Source organism: Penicillium psychrosexuale, assembly GCF_028828465.1.
Source record: "Penicillium psychrosexuale strain IBT 29551 chromosome Unknown utg000004l, whole genome shotgun sequence".
In the NCBI taxonomy this organism is placed as follows: domain Eukaryota; kingdom Fungi; phylum Ascomycota; class Eurotiomycetes; order Eurotiales; family Aspergillaceae; genus Penicillium; species Penicillium psychrosexuale.
In genome coordinates this window covers 3,127,429-3,144,391 of record NW_026643189.1, presented here as the reverse complement: position 1 = coordinate 3,144,391, position 16,963 = coordinate 3,127,429, and the positions used below count along the sequence as shown (strand labels likewise).

The 16,963-nt window shown below is 49.5% G+C and overlaps 8 protein-coding genes across 8 annotated transcripts; 5 read left to right on the top strand and 3 right to left on the bottom strand.

Annotated features, from left to right (window-relative positions):
• Positions 1-133: 133 nt before the first annotated feature.
• Positions 134-1,507, bottom strand: N7518_007028 (uncharacterized protein; the record flags this gene model as incomplete). The annotated part of the gene is made up of 4 exons (XM_057187955.1): positions 134-512; positions 573-1,217; positions 1,274-1,318; positions 1,380-1,507. 4 exons carry the CDS (start codon positions 1,505-1,507, stop codon positions 134-136), a joined length of 1,197 nt encoding a protein of 398 aa, XP_057039658.1.
• A 434-nt stretch (positions 1,508-1,941) lies between these two features.
• On the top strand, positions 1,942-3,490 carry N7518_007027 (bifunctional AAA family ATPase chaperone/translocase BCS1; the record flags this gene model as incomplete). The annotated part of the gene is made up of 2 exons (XM_057187954.1): positions 1,942-2,082; positions 2,141-3,490. 2 exons carry the CDS (start codon positions 1,942-1,944, stop codon positions 3,488-3,490), a joined length of 1,491 nt encoding a protein of 496 aa, XP_057039657.1.
• Positions 3,491-4,678: 1,188 nt separating this feature from the next.
• N7518_007026 (uncharacterized protein) lies at positions 4,679-6,697 on the top strand (the record flags this gene model as incomplete). Its single annotated transcript, XM_057187953.1, has 2 exons — positions 4,679-5,427; positions 5,473-6,697. The coding sequence occupies 2 exons, from the start codon at positions 4,679-4,681 to the stop codon at positions 6,695-6,697; spliced, it is 1,974 nt and encodes a 657-aa protein (XP_057039656.1).
• Positions 6,698-7,585: 888 nt separating this feature from the next.
• On the top strand, positions 7,586-8,358 carry N7518_007025 (uncharacterized protein; the record flags this gene model as incomplete). Its single annotated transcript, XM_057187952.1, has 2 exons — positions 7,586-7,663; positions 7,720-8,358. 2 exons carry the CDS (start codon positions 7,586-7,588, stop codon positions 8,356-8,358), a joined length of 717 nt encoding a protein of 238 aa, XP_057039655.1.
• A 290-nt stretch (positions 8,359-8,648) lies between these two features.
• Positions 8,649-10,315, bottom strand: N7518_007024 (choline transporter-like family protein; the record flags this gene model as incomplete). Its single annotated transcript, XM_057187951.1, has 2 exons — positions 8,649-9,995; positions 10,049-10,315. 2 exons carry the CDS (start codon positions 10,313-10,315, stop codon positions 8,649-8,651), a joined length of 1,614 nt encoding a protein of 537 aa, XP_057039654.1.
• A 1,191-nt stretch (positions 10,316-11,506) lies between these two features.
• On the top strand, positions 11,507-12,616 carry N7518_007023 (uncharacterized protein; the record flags this gene model as incomplete). The annotated part of the gene is made up of 1 exon (XM_057187950.1): positions 11,507-12,616. The coding sequence occupies one exon, from the start codon at positions 11,507-11,509 to the stop codon at positions 12,614-12,616; it is 1,110 nt and encodes a 369-aa protein (XP_057039653.1).
• Positions 12,617-12,863: 247 nt separating this feature from the next.
• N7518_007022 (BTB/POZ domain-containing protein) lies at positions 12,864-13,786 on the bottom strand (the record flags this gene model as incomplete). The annotated part of the gene is made up of 3 exons (XM_057187949.1): positions 12,864-13,478; positions 13,544-13,670; positions 13,725-13,786. 3 exons carry the CDS (start codon positions 13,784-13,786, stop codon positions 12,864-12,866), a joined length of 804 nt encoding a protein of 267 aa, XP_057039652.1.
• A 415-nt stretch (positions 13,787-14,201) lies between these two features.
• On the top strand, positions 14,202-16,431 carry N7518_007021 (dynamin family protein; the record flags this gene model as incomplete). Its single annotated transcript, XM_057187948.1, has 2 exons — positions 14,202-16,052; positions 16,180-16,431. 2 exons carry the CDS (start codon positions 14,202-14,204, stop codon positions 16,429-16,431), a joined length of 2,103 nt encoding a protein of 700 aa, XP_057039651.1.
• Positions 16,432-16,963: the final 532 nt, after the last annotated feature.

Genomic DNA, 16,963 nt, shown 5'->3' with positions numbered 1-16,963 from the left:
GCCAAACCAATATGAAGGATAACTCCGCTGTTTCGTAAAGGGAATATCTGGATGCAAAATCACACAAAACGAGCAAGGATAAGTACGGGCTAACGCAAGCTATGAAAGTAGTGTACAAGAGGCGGACTTTTGTTCAAAATTCCCGGCTCTCGCCAATATCACACACATCGAAAACACCAGTTTCAGCAAGATCATGTTTTTTCAACGCCTCCTTGAGCTTCTTGGGAGGCTCAAGCACATCCTCCTCGGTAAGCACCCAAGTGCCCCAGTGCATGCCCAATGCATTTTTGCACTTGGTATCTTTGAAAATGTGAACAGCATCATGAGGGTCAGAATGTGCGGCACTGAAAATATGACGAGGTGCGTAGGCCCCAATGGGGATCAAGCCGAGATCAAATGGTCCCCGGAACTCACCTATCTGCTTGAAGGCAGGGCAAATAGGGAAATTGTACTTGGGGTCCCAATCATCCTCCCCTTCCGGTAGCTCGTCCACTGCCCTGTAGCCGGAATCACTAGATTGAGGTCAGCAAAGCAACATTCTGATAGCGTGGATGGTTTGGGGGAGATCATACCCAGCAAAATACACCTTGCTACCGCCAGATTCAATGGCCCAGGAGGCCCATAGTGTCTTGTACTTATCGAAAGGACTGCGGGCAGTGATATGCTGACAAGGCAGACAACTGATGCGTGCCTTGATATCTGCTGTGGCGGAAGCTTCGCCTACTTGTTCAACCTGGGGATTCTTTCTCTCCTCGGGTGACATTGCAATATCGCGCTCATCCCACCAATCCAATTCGGTTACATTTTGGATGCCCGAGCTGTGGAACCAAGACTTGTTGCCAAGTGGTGCAAAGAAGTGGCAATTGGGGTGCCTTTTCGCGATTTCCGAGATAGTTGGGTATGACAGATGGTCGTAGTGGTTGTGGGAGATGACCACAGCATCGATGACAGGGATATCCTTGATCTGGCATGGAGGCTCAGTGTAGCGCTTCGGACCTAGGTGATATGGTCCGCAGCATGGCCCACATCGCGCTTCGAATACTGGGTCAAACAGTACTCGGAGACCGCTCGGGAACTCCACATAATAGCATGCATGGCCAAGCCACGTTGAACGCAGCTTGGGGGTGTCTCGGCTGGGGAGAAATTCTGGCTTGCGAACGGTGACAGTTGGAGGGGTGGTATCGGGATTATTTCCTTTGCCGTTGAATCGACGAGTACTATTGTTCCACGTGTCAGAGACTGGCTTCCTGCGATAATCGATGGGTATACCTACATCATCATTTGCATGATATCTTTTGAAGTCAGATCGCGAAAAGATCTGCCATACAGAGTTGCTGGTTAGTATATACGAATGATTGCAGTCACGGAGCGTCACTTACTCCCACGGGTTCCTGAATCCATTCTGTGCATGGTGACTTTTCTTCAAAACATCTTCCGGGCTAGGTCTGGCCGGGGAGTTCGCTACAGTCAGCGCATATAGCACTGCAGTAGTGGGTGTTGTGCTCATGTTGCGGATTGCCGGTTGAACAGTTCGTCGATACCAAGCCCGCCAAAGGAGCGGATAACGGAGAAGAGGTCGCATCGAAGGCCAAGGCGTTAGAAAATAACGCCACACAGAATACGCTGGCGCCTTAAGGACAGGAATGCGAGAAGCAGGAAGTTACTTTAATACCGATAACTCCGACATGGGGCCTTCGCGCGTTGGGAACGCCGATACCACCGGAGTTCCAGCACATCCGTCCCCATCTTGAATACTTGTAGACCACTCAAGGTACATTCAAACCTAGGAAGGTTGTAGTTCACTTTCTCATCGTTGGTCTCCCATGGATTGCCCTGTGAAACGCCCGTGGGTACCTCAAATGCTCGGCCCGTTGTAACTCCGATATCTGTGCTTATCGATCTTCTCAACATTCGCGATCTTCACGACACTGTTGATTTGGTATGGAGCCAAATGCGGTCCCTAGCGCTGCGCCGTCTGCGGGCGATCTGATTCTGCAGCAGAAAACACAGGCGCTACAGTCGGCGCAAAACGGCGACGGAAGTCTCCTCTCGCAGCTAACGAGCAATCCCTTGTTTACCGCGGTATGAGCCGTGCCAGTGTTTCGATCCCAGATGATGTGCTAATATGGTTCTCTGCTAGGGATTTGGCCTTGCAGGTCTCGGAGCAGGATTGACACTAGCACAGAAAGGTGTTCGACATGGCGCCGCTCTTCTCCGCCGGCGGATGCTGGTGGACGTCGAGATCAGCATCAAAGATGACTCGTATCCGTGGTTCCTACACTGGATGACTCTGTACCAACAATCACAACTCAATGCAAGCAAAGCCGCTGCAAATACCTCTACCTACATGGACCGATTCCTCCAAAAACTCACGCCCGGCATGCGCCATCTCTCCATCCAAACGCAGAAGGTCGAACATTCGAACGGAGCAATTGATACACGCTTTTCGCTGATTCCGGGCCCTGGAAAACACGTTTTACGGTACAAGAATGCGTTTGTCTTTGTTAATCGTATGCGCGAGTCGAAATCCCGCGACATTCAGACTGGAAAGCCATGGGAGACAATCACCCTCACCACTCTCTATTCTCAACGTCACATATTCGAGGACCTCTTCACCGAAGCTCATGCATACGCCGCGAGGGGCCACGAAGGCAAGACGACAATATATAACAGTTGGGGTACCGAGTGGAAACCATTCGGAAATCCGCGCCGGAAGCGTCCACTGGAGTCGGTTGTTCTCCATGAGGGAGTCAAGGAACGGATTGTGGCAGATGTGGAAGACTTCATTTCAAGTTCATCATGGTACAATGACCGTGGTATTCCATACCGACGAGGATATCTCTTATACGGTCCTCCGGGCACCGGCAAGAGCTCTTTTATCCAGGCGCTAGCGGGCGAGTTGGATTACGACATTGCCATTCTGAACCTGAGCGAGCGCGGCTTGACCGATGATCGGTTAAACCACCTGCTCACAATTGTTCCCAATCGAACGCTGGTTCTGTTGGAAGATGTGGATGCGGCGTTCTCGAACCGACGCGAGCAAAGCGACGCAGATGGTTACCGCGGGGCCAATGTGACTTTCTCAGGACTGCTCAATGCACTTGATGGAGTCGCTAGTGCCGAGGAGCGCATCATCTTCCTTACTACCAACCACGTCGAACGACTCGATGAGGCGTTGGTCCGTCCTGGGCGTGTGGATATGACTGTCCGTTTGGGCGAAGTGACTCGTTACCAGGTCGGCTCCCTGTGGGATCGATTCTATGAAGACATCGATACCGACGGGGTTTATCGGAAACTTTTCTTGGATCGGCTCCAGGAGCTTGGCTTGATTGAAGATGAATCAGGCAACAAGGCTGATCGGTCTATTAACACCAGCGCGGCTGCTCTCCAAGGTCTATTCTTATATAACAAGGGTAACATGGAAGGTGCGATTGCCATGGCGGAGGGTCTAACCCATAATGTGCATGCTGAGACATTAGGTCAAGACTAAGGGAAGAACGAATAATTGTACACTATCATGTAAATAAATCATCAAAATATAGACATCCTTGTGGGCTGCGTCCTTTAGCTCATGCCCCATTCTCGGGCGTTTCCTTCTACAGTGGCATTTCATGAGTATTTGCACCCCAATACTTCCATTGTTGACCGCCCTGGCTATACCGCCTTTCGATTACTACTGGTATAGACCCCACTCGCATAGCAGGATTAGATGTGAGTGGATGCAAAATTCTTCCGGCAGAAAATAGAAGTACCCGGGTGCAAATACTCATGAAATATGACTGTATAAGTCTACACTGTTAGGCTGGTGGGAGTGCATCTGCGCGGTTCTCCGTCCACTCGTTCTTAACGGGGAATAAATAACCAGCAAGGATGAGATGCGGTGCCACTGATACGATCGACCCTTAGAAAAAGCCAAGCTTTATGACCTGAAGATTATCACTATCAGCACATGTGAAGTATTCCTGCTGCACCATAGAAAATACTTCCCAAATCCGGGGCGAGCAATTCCCATTTACTCGCCGCGCAATTTCATCTATCAGTATTATAGCTTGGCCTTTCAGATACCGGTCTCCATGAAATAGTTGTTCTTTCTCTCGCCGATGACTGAACTGACTGTCTAAGCCATTACCCTCGTTACCCCTCTACAATCCACATCCTTCCCCCCCCCCCTCTCCGTTTTCAACATGGTTTAGACAATTGTCGTCCGTATGTGATAGCAAGATCAGTTAGGCGCTTTTGAAGAGTTTAATATATTATGTGACCCGTGTGTTGATGTCAATACTGTTTCTTGAAATTATCCATTTAACAATATCCGGAGCCGATAAGATGCAGATACTAGGGTCAAACTCCCCGACTTCTTCAACGCAAAAATAACCAGCCAATATAATCTCCGGATTCTGATAAATATAGATTCCTCATGAGCCAAGCACCAATCACCACGCTGTATCGAAGCGCCGCTACTGCAGCTGAGATGTGCCCATCCCAGGATGGAGGCCAATCACATCCCTAAACGGTTAAGCGCCCACTCGTATAGGCAGGGTTGTCACACATCTCGACAAACCATATACTCTGCTTGGTCTGTCGGGCTGATGCGCATATTCGGTGAGAATGGGTTATATCTCACCCGAGACCCCCTGCTTTCGCATTCTGTCTTTGTTTATAGCATTCATTCGCGAAGATGGGTGATAAGATGAATCAATTTCAATTATTTCCTGCTCCATCACCCGAGGTCAATAGGTCCAACAACCCATTTCGGAAAGTCGGGAGAAAGCCAGTAGCCACATCTGAGCCGGCTTCTTCGATCCCTCTTCAGGAAATCAAGGACCCTGGTAAGACTGAATCCTTGCTGCTTCAGATTATCGAAGACACCCAGGGTATTCCACCTCCGCCAAAGGAGAATGGTTCGAAATCTAAGTCCCCACCTTCTATGGTGGGAGCATCTGATTCAAAATCTCCTCAGTCCATGCACAGTCAGAATCGTGAAGCCAAGAGAGTGAACCATCAGGCCTTGCCTTCACAGGGCAGTCAAAGCAGCAGCAGTAGCAGCCACCACACTACGCCATCAACTGTCTCTCCGCAGTCATCACAACCGTCTGCTTCCTCAGTTCCGATGAAATCAATGTTCCCGCAGTTCAATCCAAAACTGCCTCTCAACCAGCAGGTATATCACCCACAGCTTCCAAGTGTGCCAAGTCCAGCCAAGTCTTCTCGAAAACCTCCTAAGCTTACGCTATCGACAAATACTGAGATTGACCATGTTCTCGGGCCAAAGACCGTGCCTGCAAGTGTGCTCAACTTCCCAACTGGTGCGTTGGAGTCCGAGGAGGTTACATACTCCTCTGTGGAGGAACTGAAGATGTTATGGGAAACGGCCAATGGCCAGAGAACGGGAGATCTTGTTGGGACATTGAACCTGCGCATGACAAAGTAAGACTTCATGCCCTATGGATGTACAATACTAACATCTTACAGAACGGGACCAGCTACATTTACGCTCGGAAACTCCCAGAACCCGTTCTACACACTACAAACATATTCAACCAATGAACTCGCTCTAAGCAGATGCGACCCTTCCAGACCAAACCACGACGTACCAATCATGATGATGAGTCTCGAAGACCGCATACGTCGCGAGCATCCCAACGACGGACTCGTGACCCTCCTCTTCCCCCGACTAGCAGCCATGTTAGCTATAGACCAAGCCGACGAGATCAGCAAGCAACACCACCTGACGCCCGCCGAGACAGCGGAAGTAGAAACCGACGCACTCAAACGGGCAGCAGCACAAGAGTCCTGCCGGCTCTCCTGGAACCGCCATCAACGACTATACGAGCTACGGCACCCCTATTTCTCAAGGAACAACCCGCCTGCTCTTGTCGGTGCCGCCGGAATCCCACTCTCACCCGTGCGATCCCAGTCATCAGGAATGGTACACATCACAGTCGACGCCTCTCCTCGCCAGCCGCCAACAATCATCGTAACCGGTCCGGTCTCTCCAACGGCACTGGAAGCCGGTCTGCAAGCTGCTAATGCACGCACATCCGTGCTTCCCGTCACGGACCTCGACGAGCCGCTCGCATCCTTGGACTTCGCTACGAAGACATTTTCGATATCGCCGGCTGCTGTGGTTGCTACTATTCCCTCCCTGTACGCTATTGACTCTCTCATTGCTGCAATGCTGGCAGTCGCCGTCTCAGATGAAGCTACGAATCCTATCCTTGCAGACATGCTTCTTGGATCGCCGAAGTCTTCTAGACCACCGACCTCCCATAATCCCGGGCCTTACTCTATGCCCGTGTTCCAGGGTAAACTGGTTACGACGGTTGCTGAGCGCCAAGACACGGCAGAGAGCATGGACTTGGCATCGCAGATTAAATCTGCGCAGAAAAAGTCCAAAGAGTCGGGGAAGAAAAGTACTCTCAAATTTTGGAATAGGTTCTCTTCCAAGACGAAGGAAAGTTCGAAGAAGAGCAAATCTCAACAGGTTGTGGTTGAGGAGTTTGACTTAGAGAAGTATGGTCGATATGGCAATAGTTCGTCGCGAGAGGGGAAGAAGTTGCCTGGAATTACTCGCACCATCTTGCGTATACTTTTCTTTGGCTTGGATATAGTTGTGAAGGGACTGACGCTCATTGTGAAGATCTTGGCTTGGTTATTGGTCAATTCGACGCGGTGTGTGACTAGTGAGAAGTTCTGAGCTGGGCTTGGATCTTCTTATTCTCGATGTTCGTTACTATTGGGTTTTCTTTATATCGAACTGTTCGGAAGCAATGGGGTGAGTTGTTAGATCATATCTTAGTTATACTGTTATACCCAATTTGATAGTTCTTCGCGGTATCTTTAGACTCTAAGAATTGCCCATTATGTTATTCCCACACAGTACTCAATGTCCATATATATACACGGGAAAATTACATCTGGCATCGCCAACTGATTGATAGTATCTTAAGCTATAGCCTATACCTATCGCCGGCAGATCCATACTTCGAGGTGACATATTTCGACTCCTTGGATATCACATGTAAGCACTATCATAGCACCAAGGTGGTATCGACTTCGATCACACGTAGAGAATTTGGATTCCTCTCAATTGAACAGTTACCAGCCTTCTTTAATAAGATCCATGAAACAGAAAAATGAGACTGTCCTTTGATCCTTCAATCCAACATTCCTCGGAGTATAGGACCTAGGGATAAGCCAGGAACGTCACAGGGAGATGACAACTGGTAGATTCTTCCATCAGTCCAGTACATACACACGATAAACAGGAGACCAAGCGTACGTGGGGCTGGAAAATGCCACCCGAAGCTTCTCTCTTAGGATAAGCATCGTCCCAGAATTCCTAGACGTCATAAACGCCATAACACCGCGATTAAGGGATGAAGGGATATGGATGTGATGTCAAAGCAAATATTTCCTCGGGAAATAACTGATAGGAGAATCCAATTGTAAATAAAGCACCGAGTATTCCACGAACCAGCCGTTCCCTCCATAGCTTCGTTCGGTTATATGCTAGACTCCCCATCCTAGTATAACTACCTCCAAGCTCGCAAACCACTTCTCCAAAAACCACGAAATATCCAAAATGCGTTCCTTCATCACCGCCTCAGTCCTCATCGCCGGCGCCCTAGCCCAATCAACCGAAGACTACCTCAAGTGCGCCGTAAGAACCCCAACCCAATAAACCAAGTACCTAAACAAACCTAACAACCCACCCAGAGCGCCGCCTTCAGCAACATAAACATCTCAAACTTCACATCCTGCAGCACCAAAACCTCGCAAGAATGCTTCTGCGCCAACAAATCCCTAATCAAAGCCCTAACCACATCCACGGCCCCAGCCTGCGCCGGCCTCGACCTAACATCCCTCACAACCTCCCTCTGCAGCAACACAACAGATGCCGCACCCGCACGACACGCAAGCAGACCCATGCAGCTCGCCGAGAAGAAGCGGGCCTTCGCACCCGCGCCCGCACCTGAGCGCGAAGCCGAAGCTGCTGTTCCGCACGTCGTCTACGTGACTGAGACACGCACTGATTGCAGCTGCAAGAGCACTCCGGCCGTCGAGAGACCGATGCATATCTCGCAGATTCCGGTTGATGTTCCCGCTAGCAGTGCCGCTTCTATGGCGGTGGTGGCATCTTCGATGCCGGCTAGTCGGCTGCATGGCTTGATGGGTGGTGCGGCTTCGTCGTCTGTGATTTTTGGTCCGCAGGCTACGTCTTCGGCTGTGCCTTCTGGTGTTGATCCGACTCGGTTCTCGCCTTTCAAGGGGGCGGCGGCGGCGGGCGCTTCGGTGCATGGTGGTGTTGCGGTGCTTGGCGTTGCGGCTGTTATGGCTGTCGTTGTTACTTTGTAGGTTGTTTGAGAGGGTGCTTCTCGTTTCTTTATGGCTTGGTTAGCAGTTAGTTCATGTTTGGGGTTTTTTGAGATTGATGTTTAGATGGTCTTGGACTTGGTAATGATGCATGAAATATGTTTGGCAGTGTTATTAGTCGTATATTATCTTCAATTTAAATTAACGTGCACCGATTTTTGCTGGTGATTCATACATGGCGAAAAAGCGGATAGAGATTCCGCCTATAGACATAGAGATTGGACTGTTAGAGTACAAGTCCAAGGCCCCTGCTGTAAATTTGTCTGGAGGGCTCAAGCGTGAACTGCCTGTTGGACTCTAGGGTAAATCTCCACCAGCTTGTAATAAATATCCGGGTGGTCATTAATCATGACCTGAGGATCCCAAGCCATCGCCACGAAGATAGTCTCAACGCCACTACCAATGGGAGTCATGAAGACCTGGCAGACCTGAAGACCAATCAAGAAAGCGAAAGCCATGATGACCGCGGTGAAGTTACCATCCCTGTTGTACGCGGGGTTGGTGAACTGCAGATAGAGATAGGACAATAGCGCACAGACATAGGCGACGAAAGTCGAGCCCATAGTCAACACGGGACCCATCAGGCAGTCTTGCACGAGAGCATCAATTCCTCGGTCGCGCATCATAGACCAAGTATCCTTGGCTGCGGGGATATAAGCCTTTCCGTACAGTGCGATGTGACAGAACGCGTAGCGATTGAAAAGCGTAACAAGCCAGTCCAGCAGCGAGATGATAGATCCCAAAATCCAAACGAAGATACTACCGACCAAGTTACCCTGTCCAGCCTCTTGTCGCTGCGCGACCGAGCACGCCTGCCGCAACATGTTGATGAACGCGATGATCAGACTGCCGAAACTGATACTGCCAAAGGAGTATGTAGTCGCGCGACGGAAGGCGCCCCGGGTGGAGCCCTTGGGCATGCCGCCGGCGGACTTGCTGAAGAAATACCACGAACCGTAGACACCGGCGACGGTGGTGTGCACCGTGTTCTTGATCCACTCACTGACCCAGTACATGGCGAAGGTCACGTAGACGACGAGGCCGATGACCTTTGCTCTGCTGCAGCCGCCGTTCGTGCAGGATGGGTTGTTGCCAGTGGAATCGGGCTCGTAGGCGACGTAGATCGAAACCATCGTGACGGAGAACCAGGCGGCGAAAGCAACCGTCACGATTCCGCCCAGCGCGCTTACTACGAAGATGTGCCCGTAGCCTCGGGCCACATCCATGGCGGTCTGCAGCATAAAGGCAGTGAAGGGAATTCGCGGGATCCAGCTGATGAAACAGACGATTGCGAAGACGCCGAAGATGAGGAATACGATACCACCTCCATATTGCTTGCGCGTGATGTAATAGATTCCTGTTGCCAAGGCGAAGACAATGTTGAGAATGCCGGTCGCCCAGATGAAGGTCTTGGTGAAGTATCTTGCGCCCATGAAATAGAGCCAAGAGAAGACTAGGGCGACGACAAGGACGAAGATAAATAAGACGAGGGTGTTGGTGTCCAGCGAGAAATCATTGCTCGAGTCGTAAATGCCACCTCCGTTGAAGCCTTTGTTGGTGGCATACTTGTGGATGGTAAGTCCGGACACGGCGGCATACCCGAGGAAGACTGCGATCAACTGTGTAATAGGTTAGCTAAAGGAGGTTATCAATTCGACACGGCCACACTCACCAAAAGACCTGCCCACAGGTCGTTCCACTTTGGCTTCTCGATCTTGAATGCCTGGTCAAAAGTGTATCCAGACTCTGGGACATTTTGGTGGTCCTGCGGTGGTTTGGGCTCAGATGGAGGTTGCTGATAGGTTGGCTGCTGGTATGGCGCATTATTCGGCGGTTGATAGTTCCCATGTTGCTGGTCATGACCATAGTTGGGCGGATACTGAGGTTGGCCCTGAGGGAAGCCCTCGTTATTGTAATAGCTAGCAGCCTGTCCACTCATATCTGCGAGACTGGGAGAAGGGGGAAAACAAACGAAAGAAGGAAAAAGAACCAAAAGGGGCAGCAAGGGTTTTTTTTAGGTTTGACTGCATTTGACTGGTGACGACATGAATCGAATCGCAGACCTCGATTGGCAATGAACTCAGCCCTAGCGATCGCCGATCTGCGCTAAATCGACCCGTGGACCCTTTTCTTAGATCGTTGAAGATTTCCGATCGTCTCGTCATAGTTTGATTTGACGGAGCTTTGATTTCATCTGAAGAGTATCCATGGCTCGCGAGAAATCCACAATGTAATTTGGACCTCCGGAAATTGGAGAGCAGGTAGGACCTACAACAGAGGTACAACGAGAATTATAGTTTGCCCAGCTTTGTTTCTGTCATGTCCTGTTATTACAGCCCTATAAGGAGTAGTGGTTAATTAACTAAGGACATCTACCAATTGGTAACTGGATTGCCTAAAACTAGAGAAATGCCAAGTCGGTTACCTGCTTGGCATAGGACTTCGTTACGTAGGGCAGTAGGAACTTGAAGCGACTTGATATTGCCCCTTAACATACGCGTTAACCTTGGGACCTTGGAAAACGAGATGGATTAGGTAATCACCTTTGATGCAGCCCTGGCAACATTGGCAGTGTGAACAATTCAACGAGTATATTTTCTCTCCCTCCAAAAAACAGGAGGGGCTTTCCCGTTGCTGAAGTGAAACTCGCGGACTTTCCATTTTCCCGACCGCCTGTAAGGAACATCAACAAAACGCGGACTGGCTGTCATTATCTTGATCACAAGATTCGTTCATTGCTACTCTAGAGCTCTCCAGTGGGGCACCTCGATAGACCAACTTTTCCACAATGCCTCACTGGTCATGCGAATGGGAAAGTTGTAAGAAACCAGCTGCGCAGAGAGCAGGAGATTGCTTGCTGTGCGATAGACACTTCTGTCGCACGCACCGTCGAGAGCCGTGGCACAAATGCCCAAAACCAGAGGTTTGTGGTATAGCCATAATACAAATGCCCATGCTCATCTAATAGGAAAACTGGGAGTCATACTCTGCTCAATATGCAGCTACAGAGGCTCGTCACATAGACGAACTATGCCTTCGAATAGATTGCTCCAAGTTATGTTTCCGCGCATCGATGCTCAGAGAAGGTATCTCGTGTACGGTTGACTTGTCTCGTAAGAGCTTGTCTGCCATGATGGGGAACCAGAACTGCCATGCCGAGATTACCTTCGATGATAATGTCAAGTGGCTCGCACGTTTTCGCCTCGCAAGAACCTCATCACCGCCGCGGGAAGTCCGTGATTGGATACTTCGAAGCGAAGCTGCCACTATGACTTACCTCCAGCGGTATACTTGCATTCCCACGCCCAAGATTTTTGATTGGGCATGCGAATCCGATCCAGAAAATCTAATCGGAGTTGACTATATTCTGATGGAAAAGCTAGATGGAAAGCCTCTGGATTGGCAGGCAGCGACTCCTCAGCAGAAAGAGAAGGTCATGCAGCAGTTGGTTGACATTTCCCTCGAGATTGATAGGCATCCTTTCGAAGTAATGGGATCACTAATCTCCTCGACGGGAGATGTCATAAGCCTTCAAGGTCTCGCAAATCAATCCATATTCCGTGTAGGAGAGGGGCCACTCGGTCCATTCTCTTCCTCGCCCGAGTACTCTCAGGCTATCCTCGAGTCCTACCTCACAATGATAGCTAGCGGCGAGATTGACCCCTGCTATCCGGTAGATACATACCTCTTCCATCGATTTCGCCAGGATATTGTTGGCACTCTCTTTGACGTCCCACTAGGCGACCAATTCTTTCTTAAGCACCCGGATGATAAGGGTGACCATATTCTGGTTGATGACTGTTTCGATATTGTAGGTATCATCGACTGGGAATGGACGCAAACTGTCTCTAAGGCGGAGGCATTCTGTTCCCCGTGTATGATGTGGCCGGTAGCTGAGTTCTACAACGGCTCTAATGAGCTAGCCGCGGACGAATTGAGACTAGCTGCCATCTTTCGCGAAAAGGGCCGCGAGGATCTTGCCGTTTGTGTCGTCGAGGGCAGGAAGGCTCAAAGATTTTTCTTCGCTCTTGGTCCTGAGAGCTCTTTTCTAGATAGACAGACCCTTTCACATATCTTCGCAGGACTCCAGCGGGCCTTCAAATTTGAAGATGAGGAGTGGGAAGCATGGAAGAGCAAGGCTTTAAAGAAATGGAAAGATGATGACCTACTCCTTGGCTTGTTAGAAGAAGAAAAAAATGAGGAAGGGACGGGGCGAGGTGAGAGCTTTAAAACAGAATAGATTTTGCAAATCCATTCGTCCAACAGCAAAGAATTACTGGGTGAAGCTTGGTTTAACTAAACAGCCTTAGCAGCTAGGAAAATGAATCTATAGCATGCTCTCGAATGTTTACTTGGTTATTATTCATACGAAATCTTCAATTCTATGGCTAGCTTGTTGTCCATCATATTCTGAATTTCTACCATTACGAATTTGGCAGATTTCCAGTTGTCCTTGAGGGAATCCAGGGATCAAACCTCACACGGACCTAGAAGTAGTATTCTTCCCTAATGTGTGGCACATAATTGTCGAGAGTCGCTTGACATAAATCGTATGTAAAATCGGGCACCGACTTCATGAGTTCGGCATCAATCACAGGAGTGCGCCCTGTTCGAAGACGCGGTAGGTTGTCAACTATCATTTGAATCGCCAATTGCCTCAGCTTCTGGTAGTTGGCCTGTGTCGAATAAAGTTCTTGGATCATTTCTGCAAAGGACTCTCTTTCGGAACAATCCATGAATGATGCACTAAAGTGTCCCTCCGCTTTGCTTTTCAGATCGCCGATCATGAAGTAATCCGCCACGCCATACATGCGCACATGGAAGTAACATGGATGACAGTCAGCCAATGTATCGGCCACAAGCTCTACGGTGTCCCGTTGCTCGGATAGGGTTTCGTCAATTGGAGCTGATTCATTCATGGCCAGTTCCTCTGGCAGGAGCGACTCCATCGTTGGCTCCTCTGCGTGAGCTTCACCGTCAACAGTCTGTGGGGATTTAGGCGTGCGGGATCGGAAGGTGTAGTTTCCCGTATATAGGAATTCCAGCATCTTCTCAATTAGGATCGGGTCTTGTTCGTCCAGATGAATCGGGTTGTAGGTTTCCTAAAAGTCATCACCGCTTGTCAGTCTTGGTACGAAGAATCGTCCACAGGATTAACTTTGACTACCTTGAACCCGCTAGAACAAGCCCGACGAAAATACTCTGATCTGGAGCAGACGAGGAGCTTATGAGCAGAGAAGACTGCATCCTTGCAAATGATAGTCAAATCGCTATAGTCTGAGTTGAGGTGGAGGCTACCTTGGCGTTAGTTTCAGAACGAATGTCATCCTGAATTGGTGACTTCTTACCTAGCAATAAGGCCGAGAATAATCTCCTGGTCTCTTGATACCGAAGAGTCTAGATCACCCATCGTGGATGATGGAGGTCTCTTGAATGACGGTGAAGCCTTGCATTTCTTCTTCCTCGTAGCCATACGGAAAATGAAGATATGGATATCTTGGTGAGTCTGGCAGATTGTAAAGTCGAATGACCAAGATATTATTCTAGCGGCTGATATTTTTTGCTACAAGCGCAAATACTGATGCATCGCTGCCTAACCCCGCTTCCTTTCATTGAAATGCTGTGTTGGTTTGGGCGGCATCTATCCCTGCCACAGTTGTACCCTAAGCGGCGAAGCCTGCGACTCCTGTTGAGGAGCATGACTCCTCTTGGATCCGCTGGTTTTAACTTGGCGAAGGACATATAAAACAACGGTCACAGCAATCTCTCACTTTGATAACCAACATCTCTCCTTTCTTTTTCTACCTGACAACAGGATCATCACAATGGCAACCAAAAATCTCCAATCCAGTGACCATCGCGACCTACTTGATATTATCGACAAACTCAGATTGCAAGGGATTACCCGTTGGGTCGACCTTCCAGAGATCATCGTTTGCGGCGATCAGTCTTCCGGGAAGAGCTCAGTACTCGAGGCCATCTCAGGCATGTCCTTTCCGACTAAGGACAATCTGTGTACCCGGTTTGCTACCGAGCTGGTCCTTCGACGGGGAGACCGGACAAGCATCGACGTCTCTCTCATTCCGGACCCGACTCGCCCTGAAGAGGAACAGGTGCGACTCCGCTCCCAAAAATTCGACCTCGAAGAGCCTCTCAATCTTGGAATGGTGGTGAATACTGCCGAAAGTGTGATGGGACTGGATGGCGCGAATAAGGGCTTCAGCACCGACATCCTTCGGATCGAGCTGTGCGGCCCGACCCAACCACATCTGACGTTGGTGGACCTGCCGGGTCTGTTCCGGGCTGGGAACAAAGAACAGTCTGACCAAGATGCAGAATTGGTGGAAGAGCTGGTGATGGGCTATATGAAGCGCCCAAGGAGCATCATTATGGCTGTGGTCTCCGCTAAGAGCGACTTCGCTTTGCAGTCGGTCACTAAGCTTGCTCGACAACTGGATACCCATGGCGACCGCACCATGGGCCTGATAACCAAGCCGGACACACTGGATGTTGGGTCAGACAGCGAGCGCGCCTATGTGGAACTAGCCAAGAACAATGACGTGAGATTCGGACTTGGGTGGCATGTTCTGAAGAATCGGGATTATGCCATGCGCGATGCCAGCTCTGCTGAGAGAGATAAAGCCGAGGAAGAATTCCTGTCCAGTGGTGTCTGGACAGAGCTGGAGTCAAATCAGCTTGGTGCCAAAACGCTGGGACCACGACTAAGTAATGTCCTCGTTGACCATATTATTCTCTATCTTTCTTCTATCCAGGGCGACGTTGAATCAGGCATACTTGGCTGCAATACCATCCTTGACAAGCTTGGAGCCTCGCGGGCCACCTTGTCTGATCAGAGAAGATACCTTGGCAAGGTTGGACAAGACTTTTCGATGCTCATGCAAGCTGCCGTGAACGGCGAATATTCGAATTATTCGTTCTTCGGAGACAGCCGCTCTGGTGAGAGTTACCATAGGCGTCTTCGTGCCGTTGTCCAGGCTACTTTGACCTCCTTCGAGGAGCGGATGCGCAAAGAAGGCAAGGCTCTAGTCATTGTCGATGAAGAATCAGATGACAAAGAGTCGGACGAGCCAAAAATGCAAGAAATATTGCCTATGATCTCACGATCTGACTATGTGGAAGTAGTCAAGAATCTGATGAGACGCAACCGCGGTCGTGAACTGCCTGGCACTTGGAACCCCATGATTATCGCGGAGTTGTTCAGAGATCAATGTCAGCCATGGAAGAATATAGTCGGTGGATGCATCGCTGGGATCATTCGAGCTGTTCATCAAGTCATCAACGACATCCTCGAGCAGGTTTCTGTCGGCGAGACCACGGAACGCATACGTCGAGATATCATCAACCCGAAGATGGAAATCCTGGCGCAGAATCTCCAAGAGAAGGTTACCGAGATCCTCAATCCGCATTACTCTGGGCACCCTATCACCTATAACCATTACTTCACGACTACTGTCCAGAAGGTGCAAGAACAGCGATATCTCAACGCAGTCGAGGCAGCTTTAACGACCTCCGAGGAAATTCAAGCGGCGCATTTATATAGCCTCCGCACAATTGATTACCGTTCTCTGGCTAGGTCCGTGGCTCAATACACCGAGCAAGATATGGAGCGAGCCGCCAGCTCGCAAGCCGTCGACTACATGGAGGCATATTACAAGGTGACTTTACTTTTCTTTTCCTCTCTGACTATAATATATCCGTCTCGCTCCTTTCGTGATTTCAGTATATGCCTACGCATACTCTCAAACCGCCAAGGACTGTTGTTAATAATTCTTGGATATCTAGGTTGCCCTGAAGAACGTGATCGACAACGTTGGAGCTCTGGTCGTGGAAGCATGCCTGATCCAGAAATTACCGACTCTTTTCATGGCGGACACGGTCTACGACCTGCAAGACACCGACGTTCAAGGCCTCGCCAGCGAGGGTAAGGAAGTAGTCGAGGAGAGGACAAGAGCGATGCAGAAGCTTGAAAGACTTCAAAACTGCCTCCGGGACCTGAAACGGTTCGATAAGCACGGCTCTGCTCATTCACGATAGGCCAGCAGTTTGCCAGACTGTCTCTACGGTCAGAAGGAAAGTGAAACGAAGCGTTAAAATGCTAAGTCAGCAACGATAGTTTGAGAAGGGTGCTATAACGAAGACCTCCAACGACTCTTCTGCTGAATGTATTGAGAGTGATCGGGTTCTTTTTTCTTTTCTTTTTGAACTTCAAGGTACCTTTTTGGTCTTCAGACAATTGATGAGTTAAGCCAATGGCGAGATCACTGCTCTTCTTATTTTCAGTAATGGCGGACACAGCAATGTAATGTAATTGTATACCAAAACAGCTACTGCCCTTTTTGCTTGGAAGCCGAAGACCGATCACATCAGGGGGGATTATGAGTAAGCGGATGGATTCTCCCATCGGTTGACCCTTTAGTTTTTTTTTCAAGAATACAAACACGCACTTGCGGATTTTTCCTTTCTATCAGAAGCAAGTAGATCAGCATCTTCAGACCTAGTAGCCTAGGTGGAGATGGGAATTAGTCTGCGTCTTCAAGTCCTCGTAGTCCCTTACACATTTCCGATA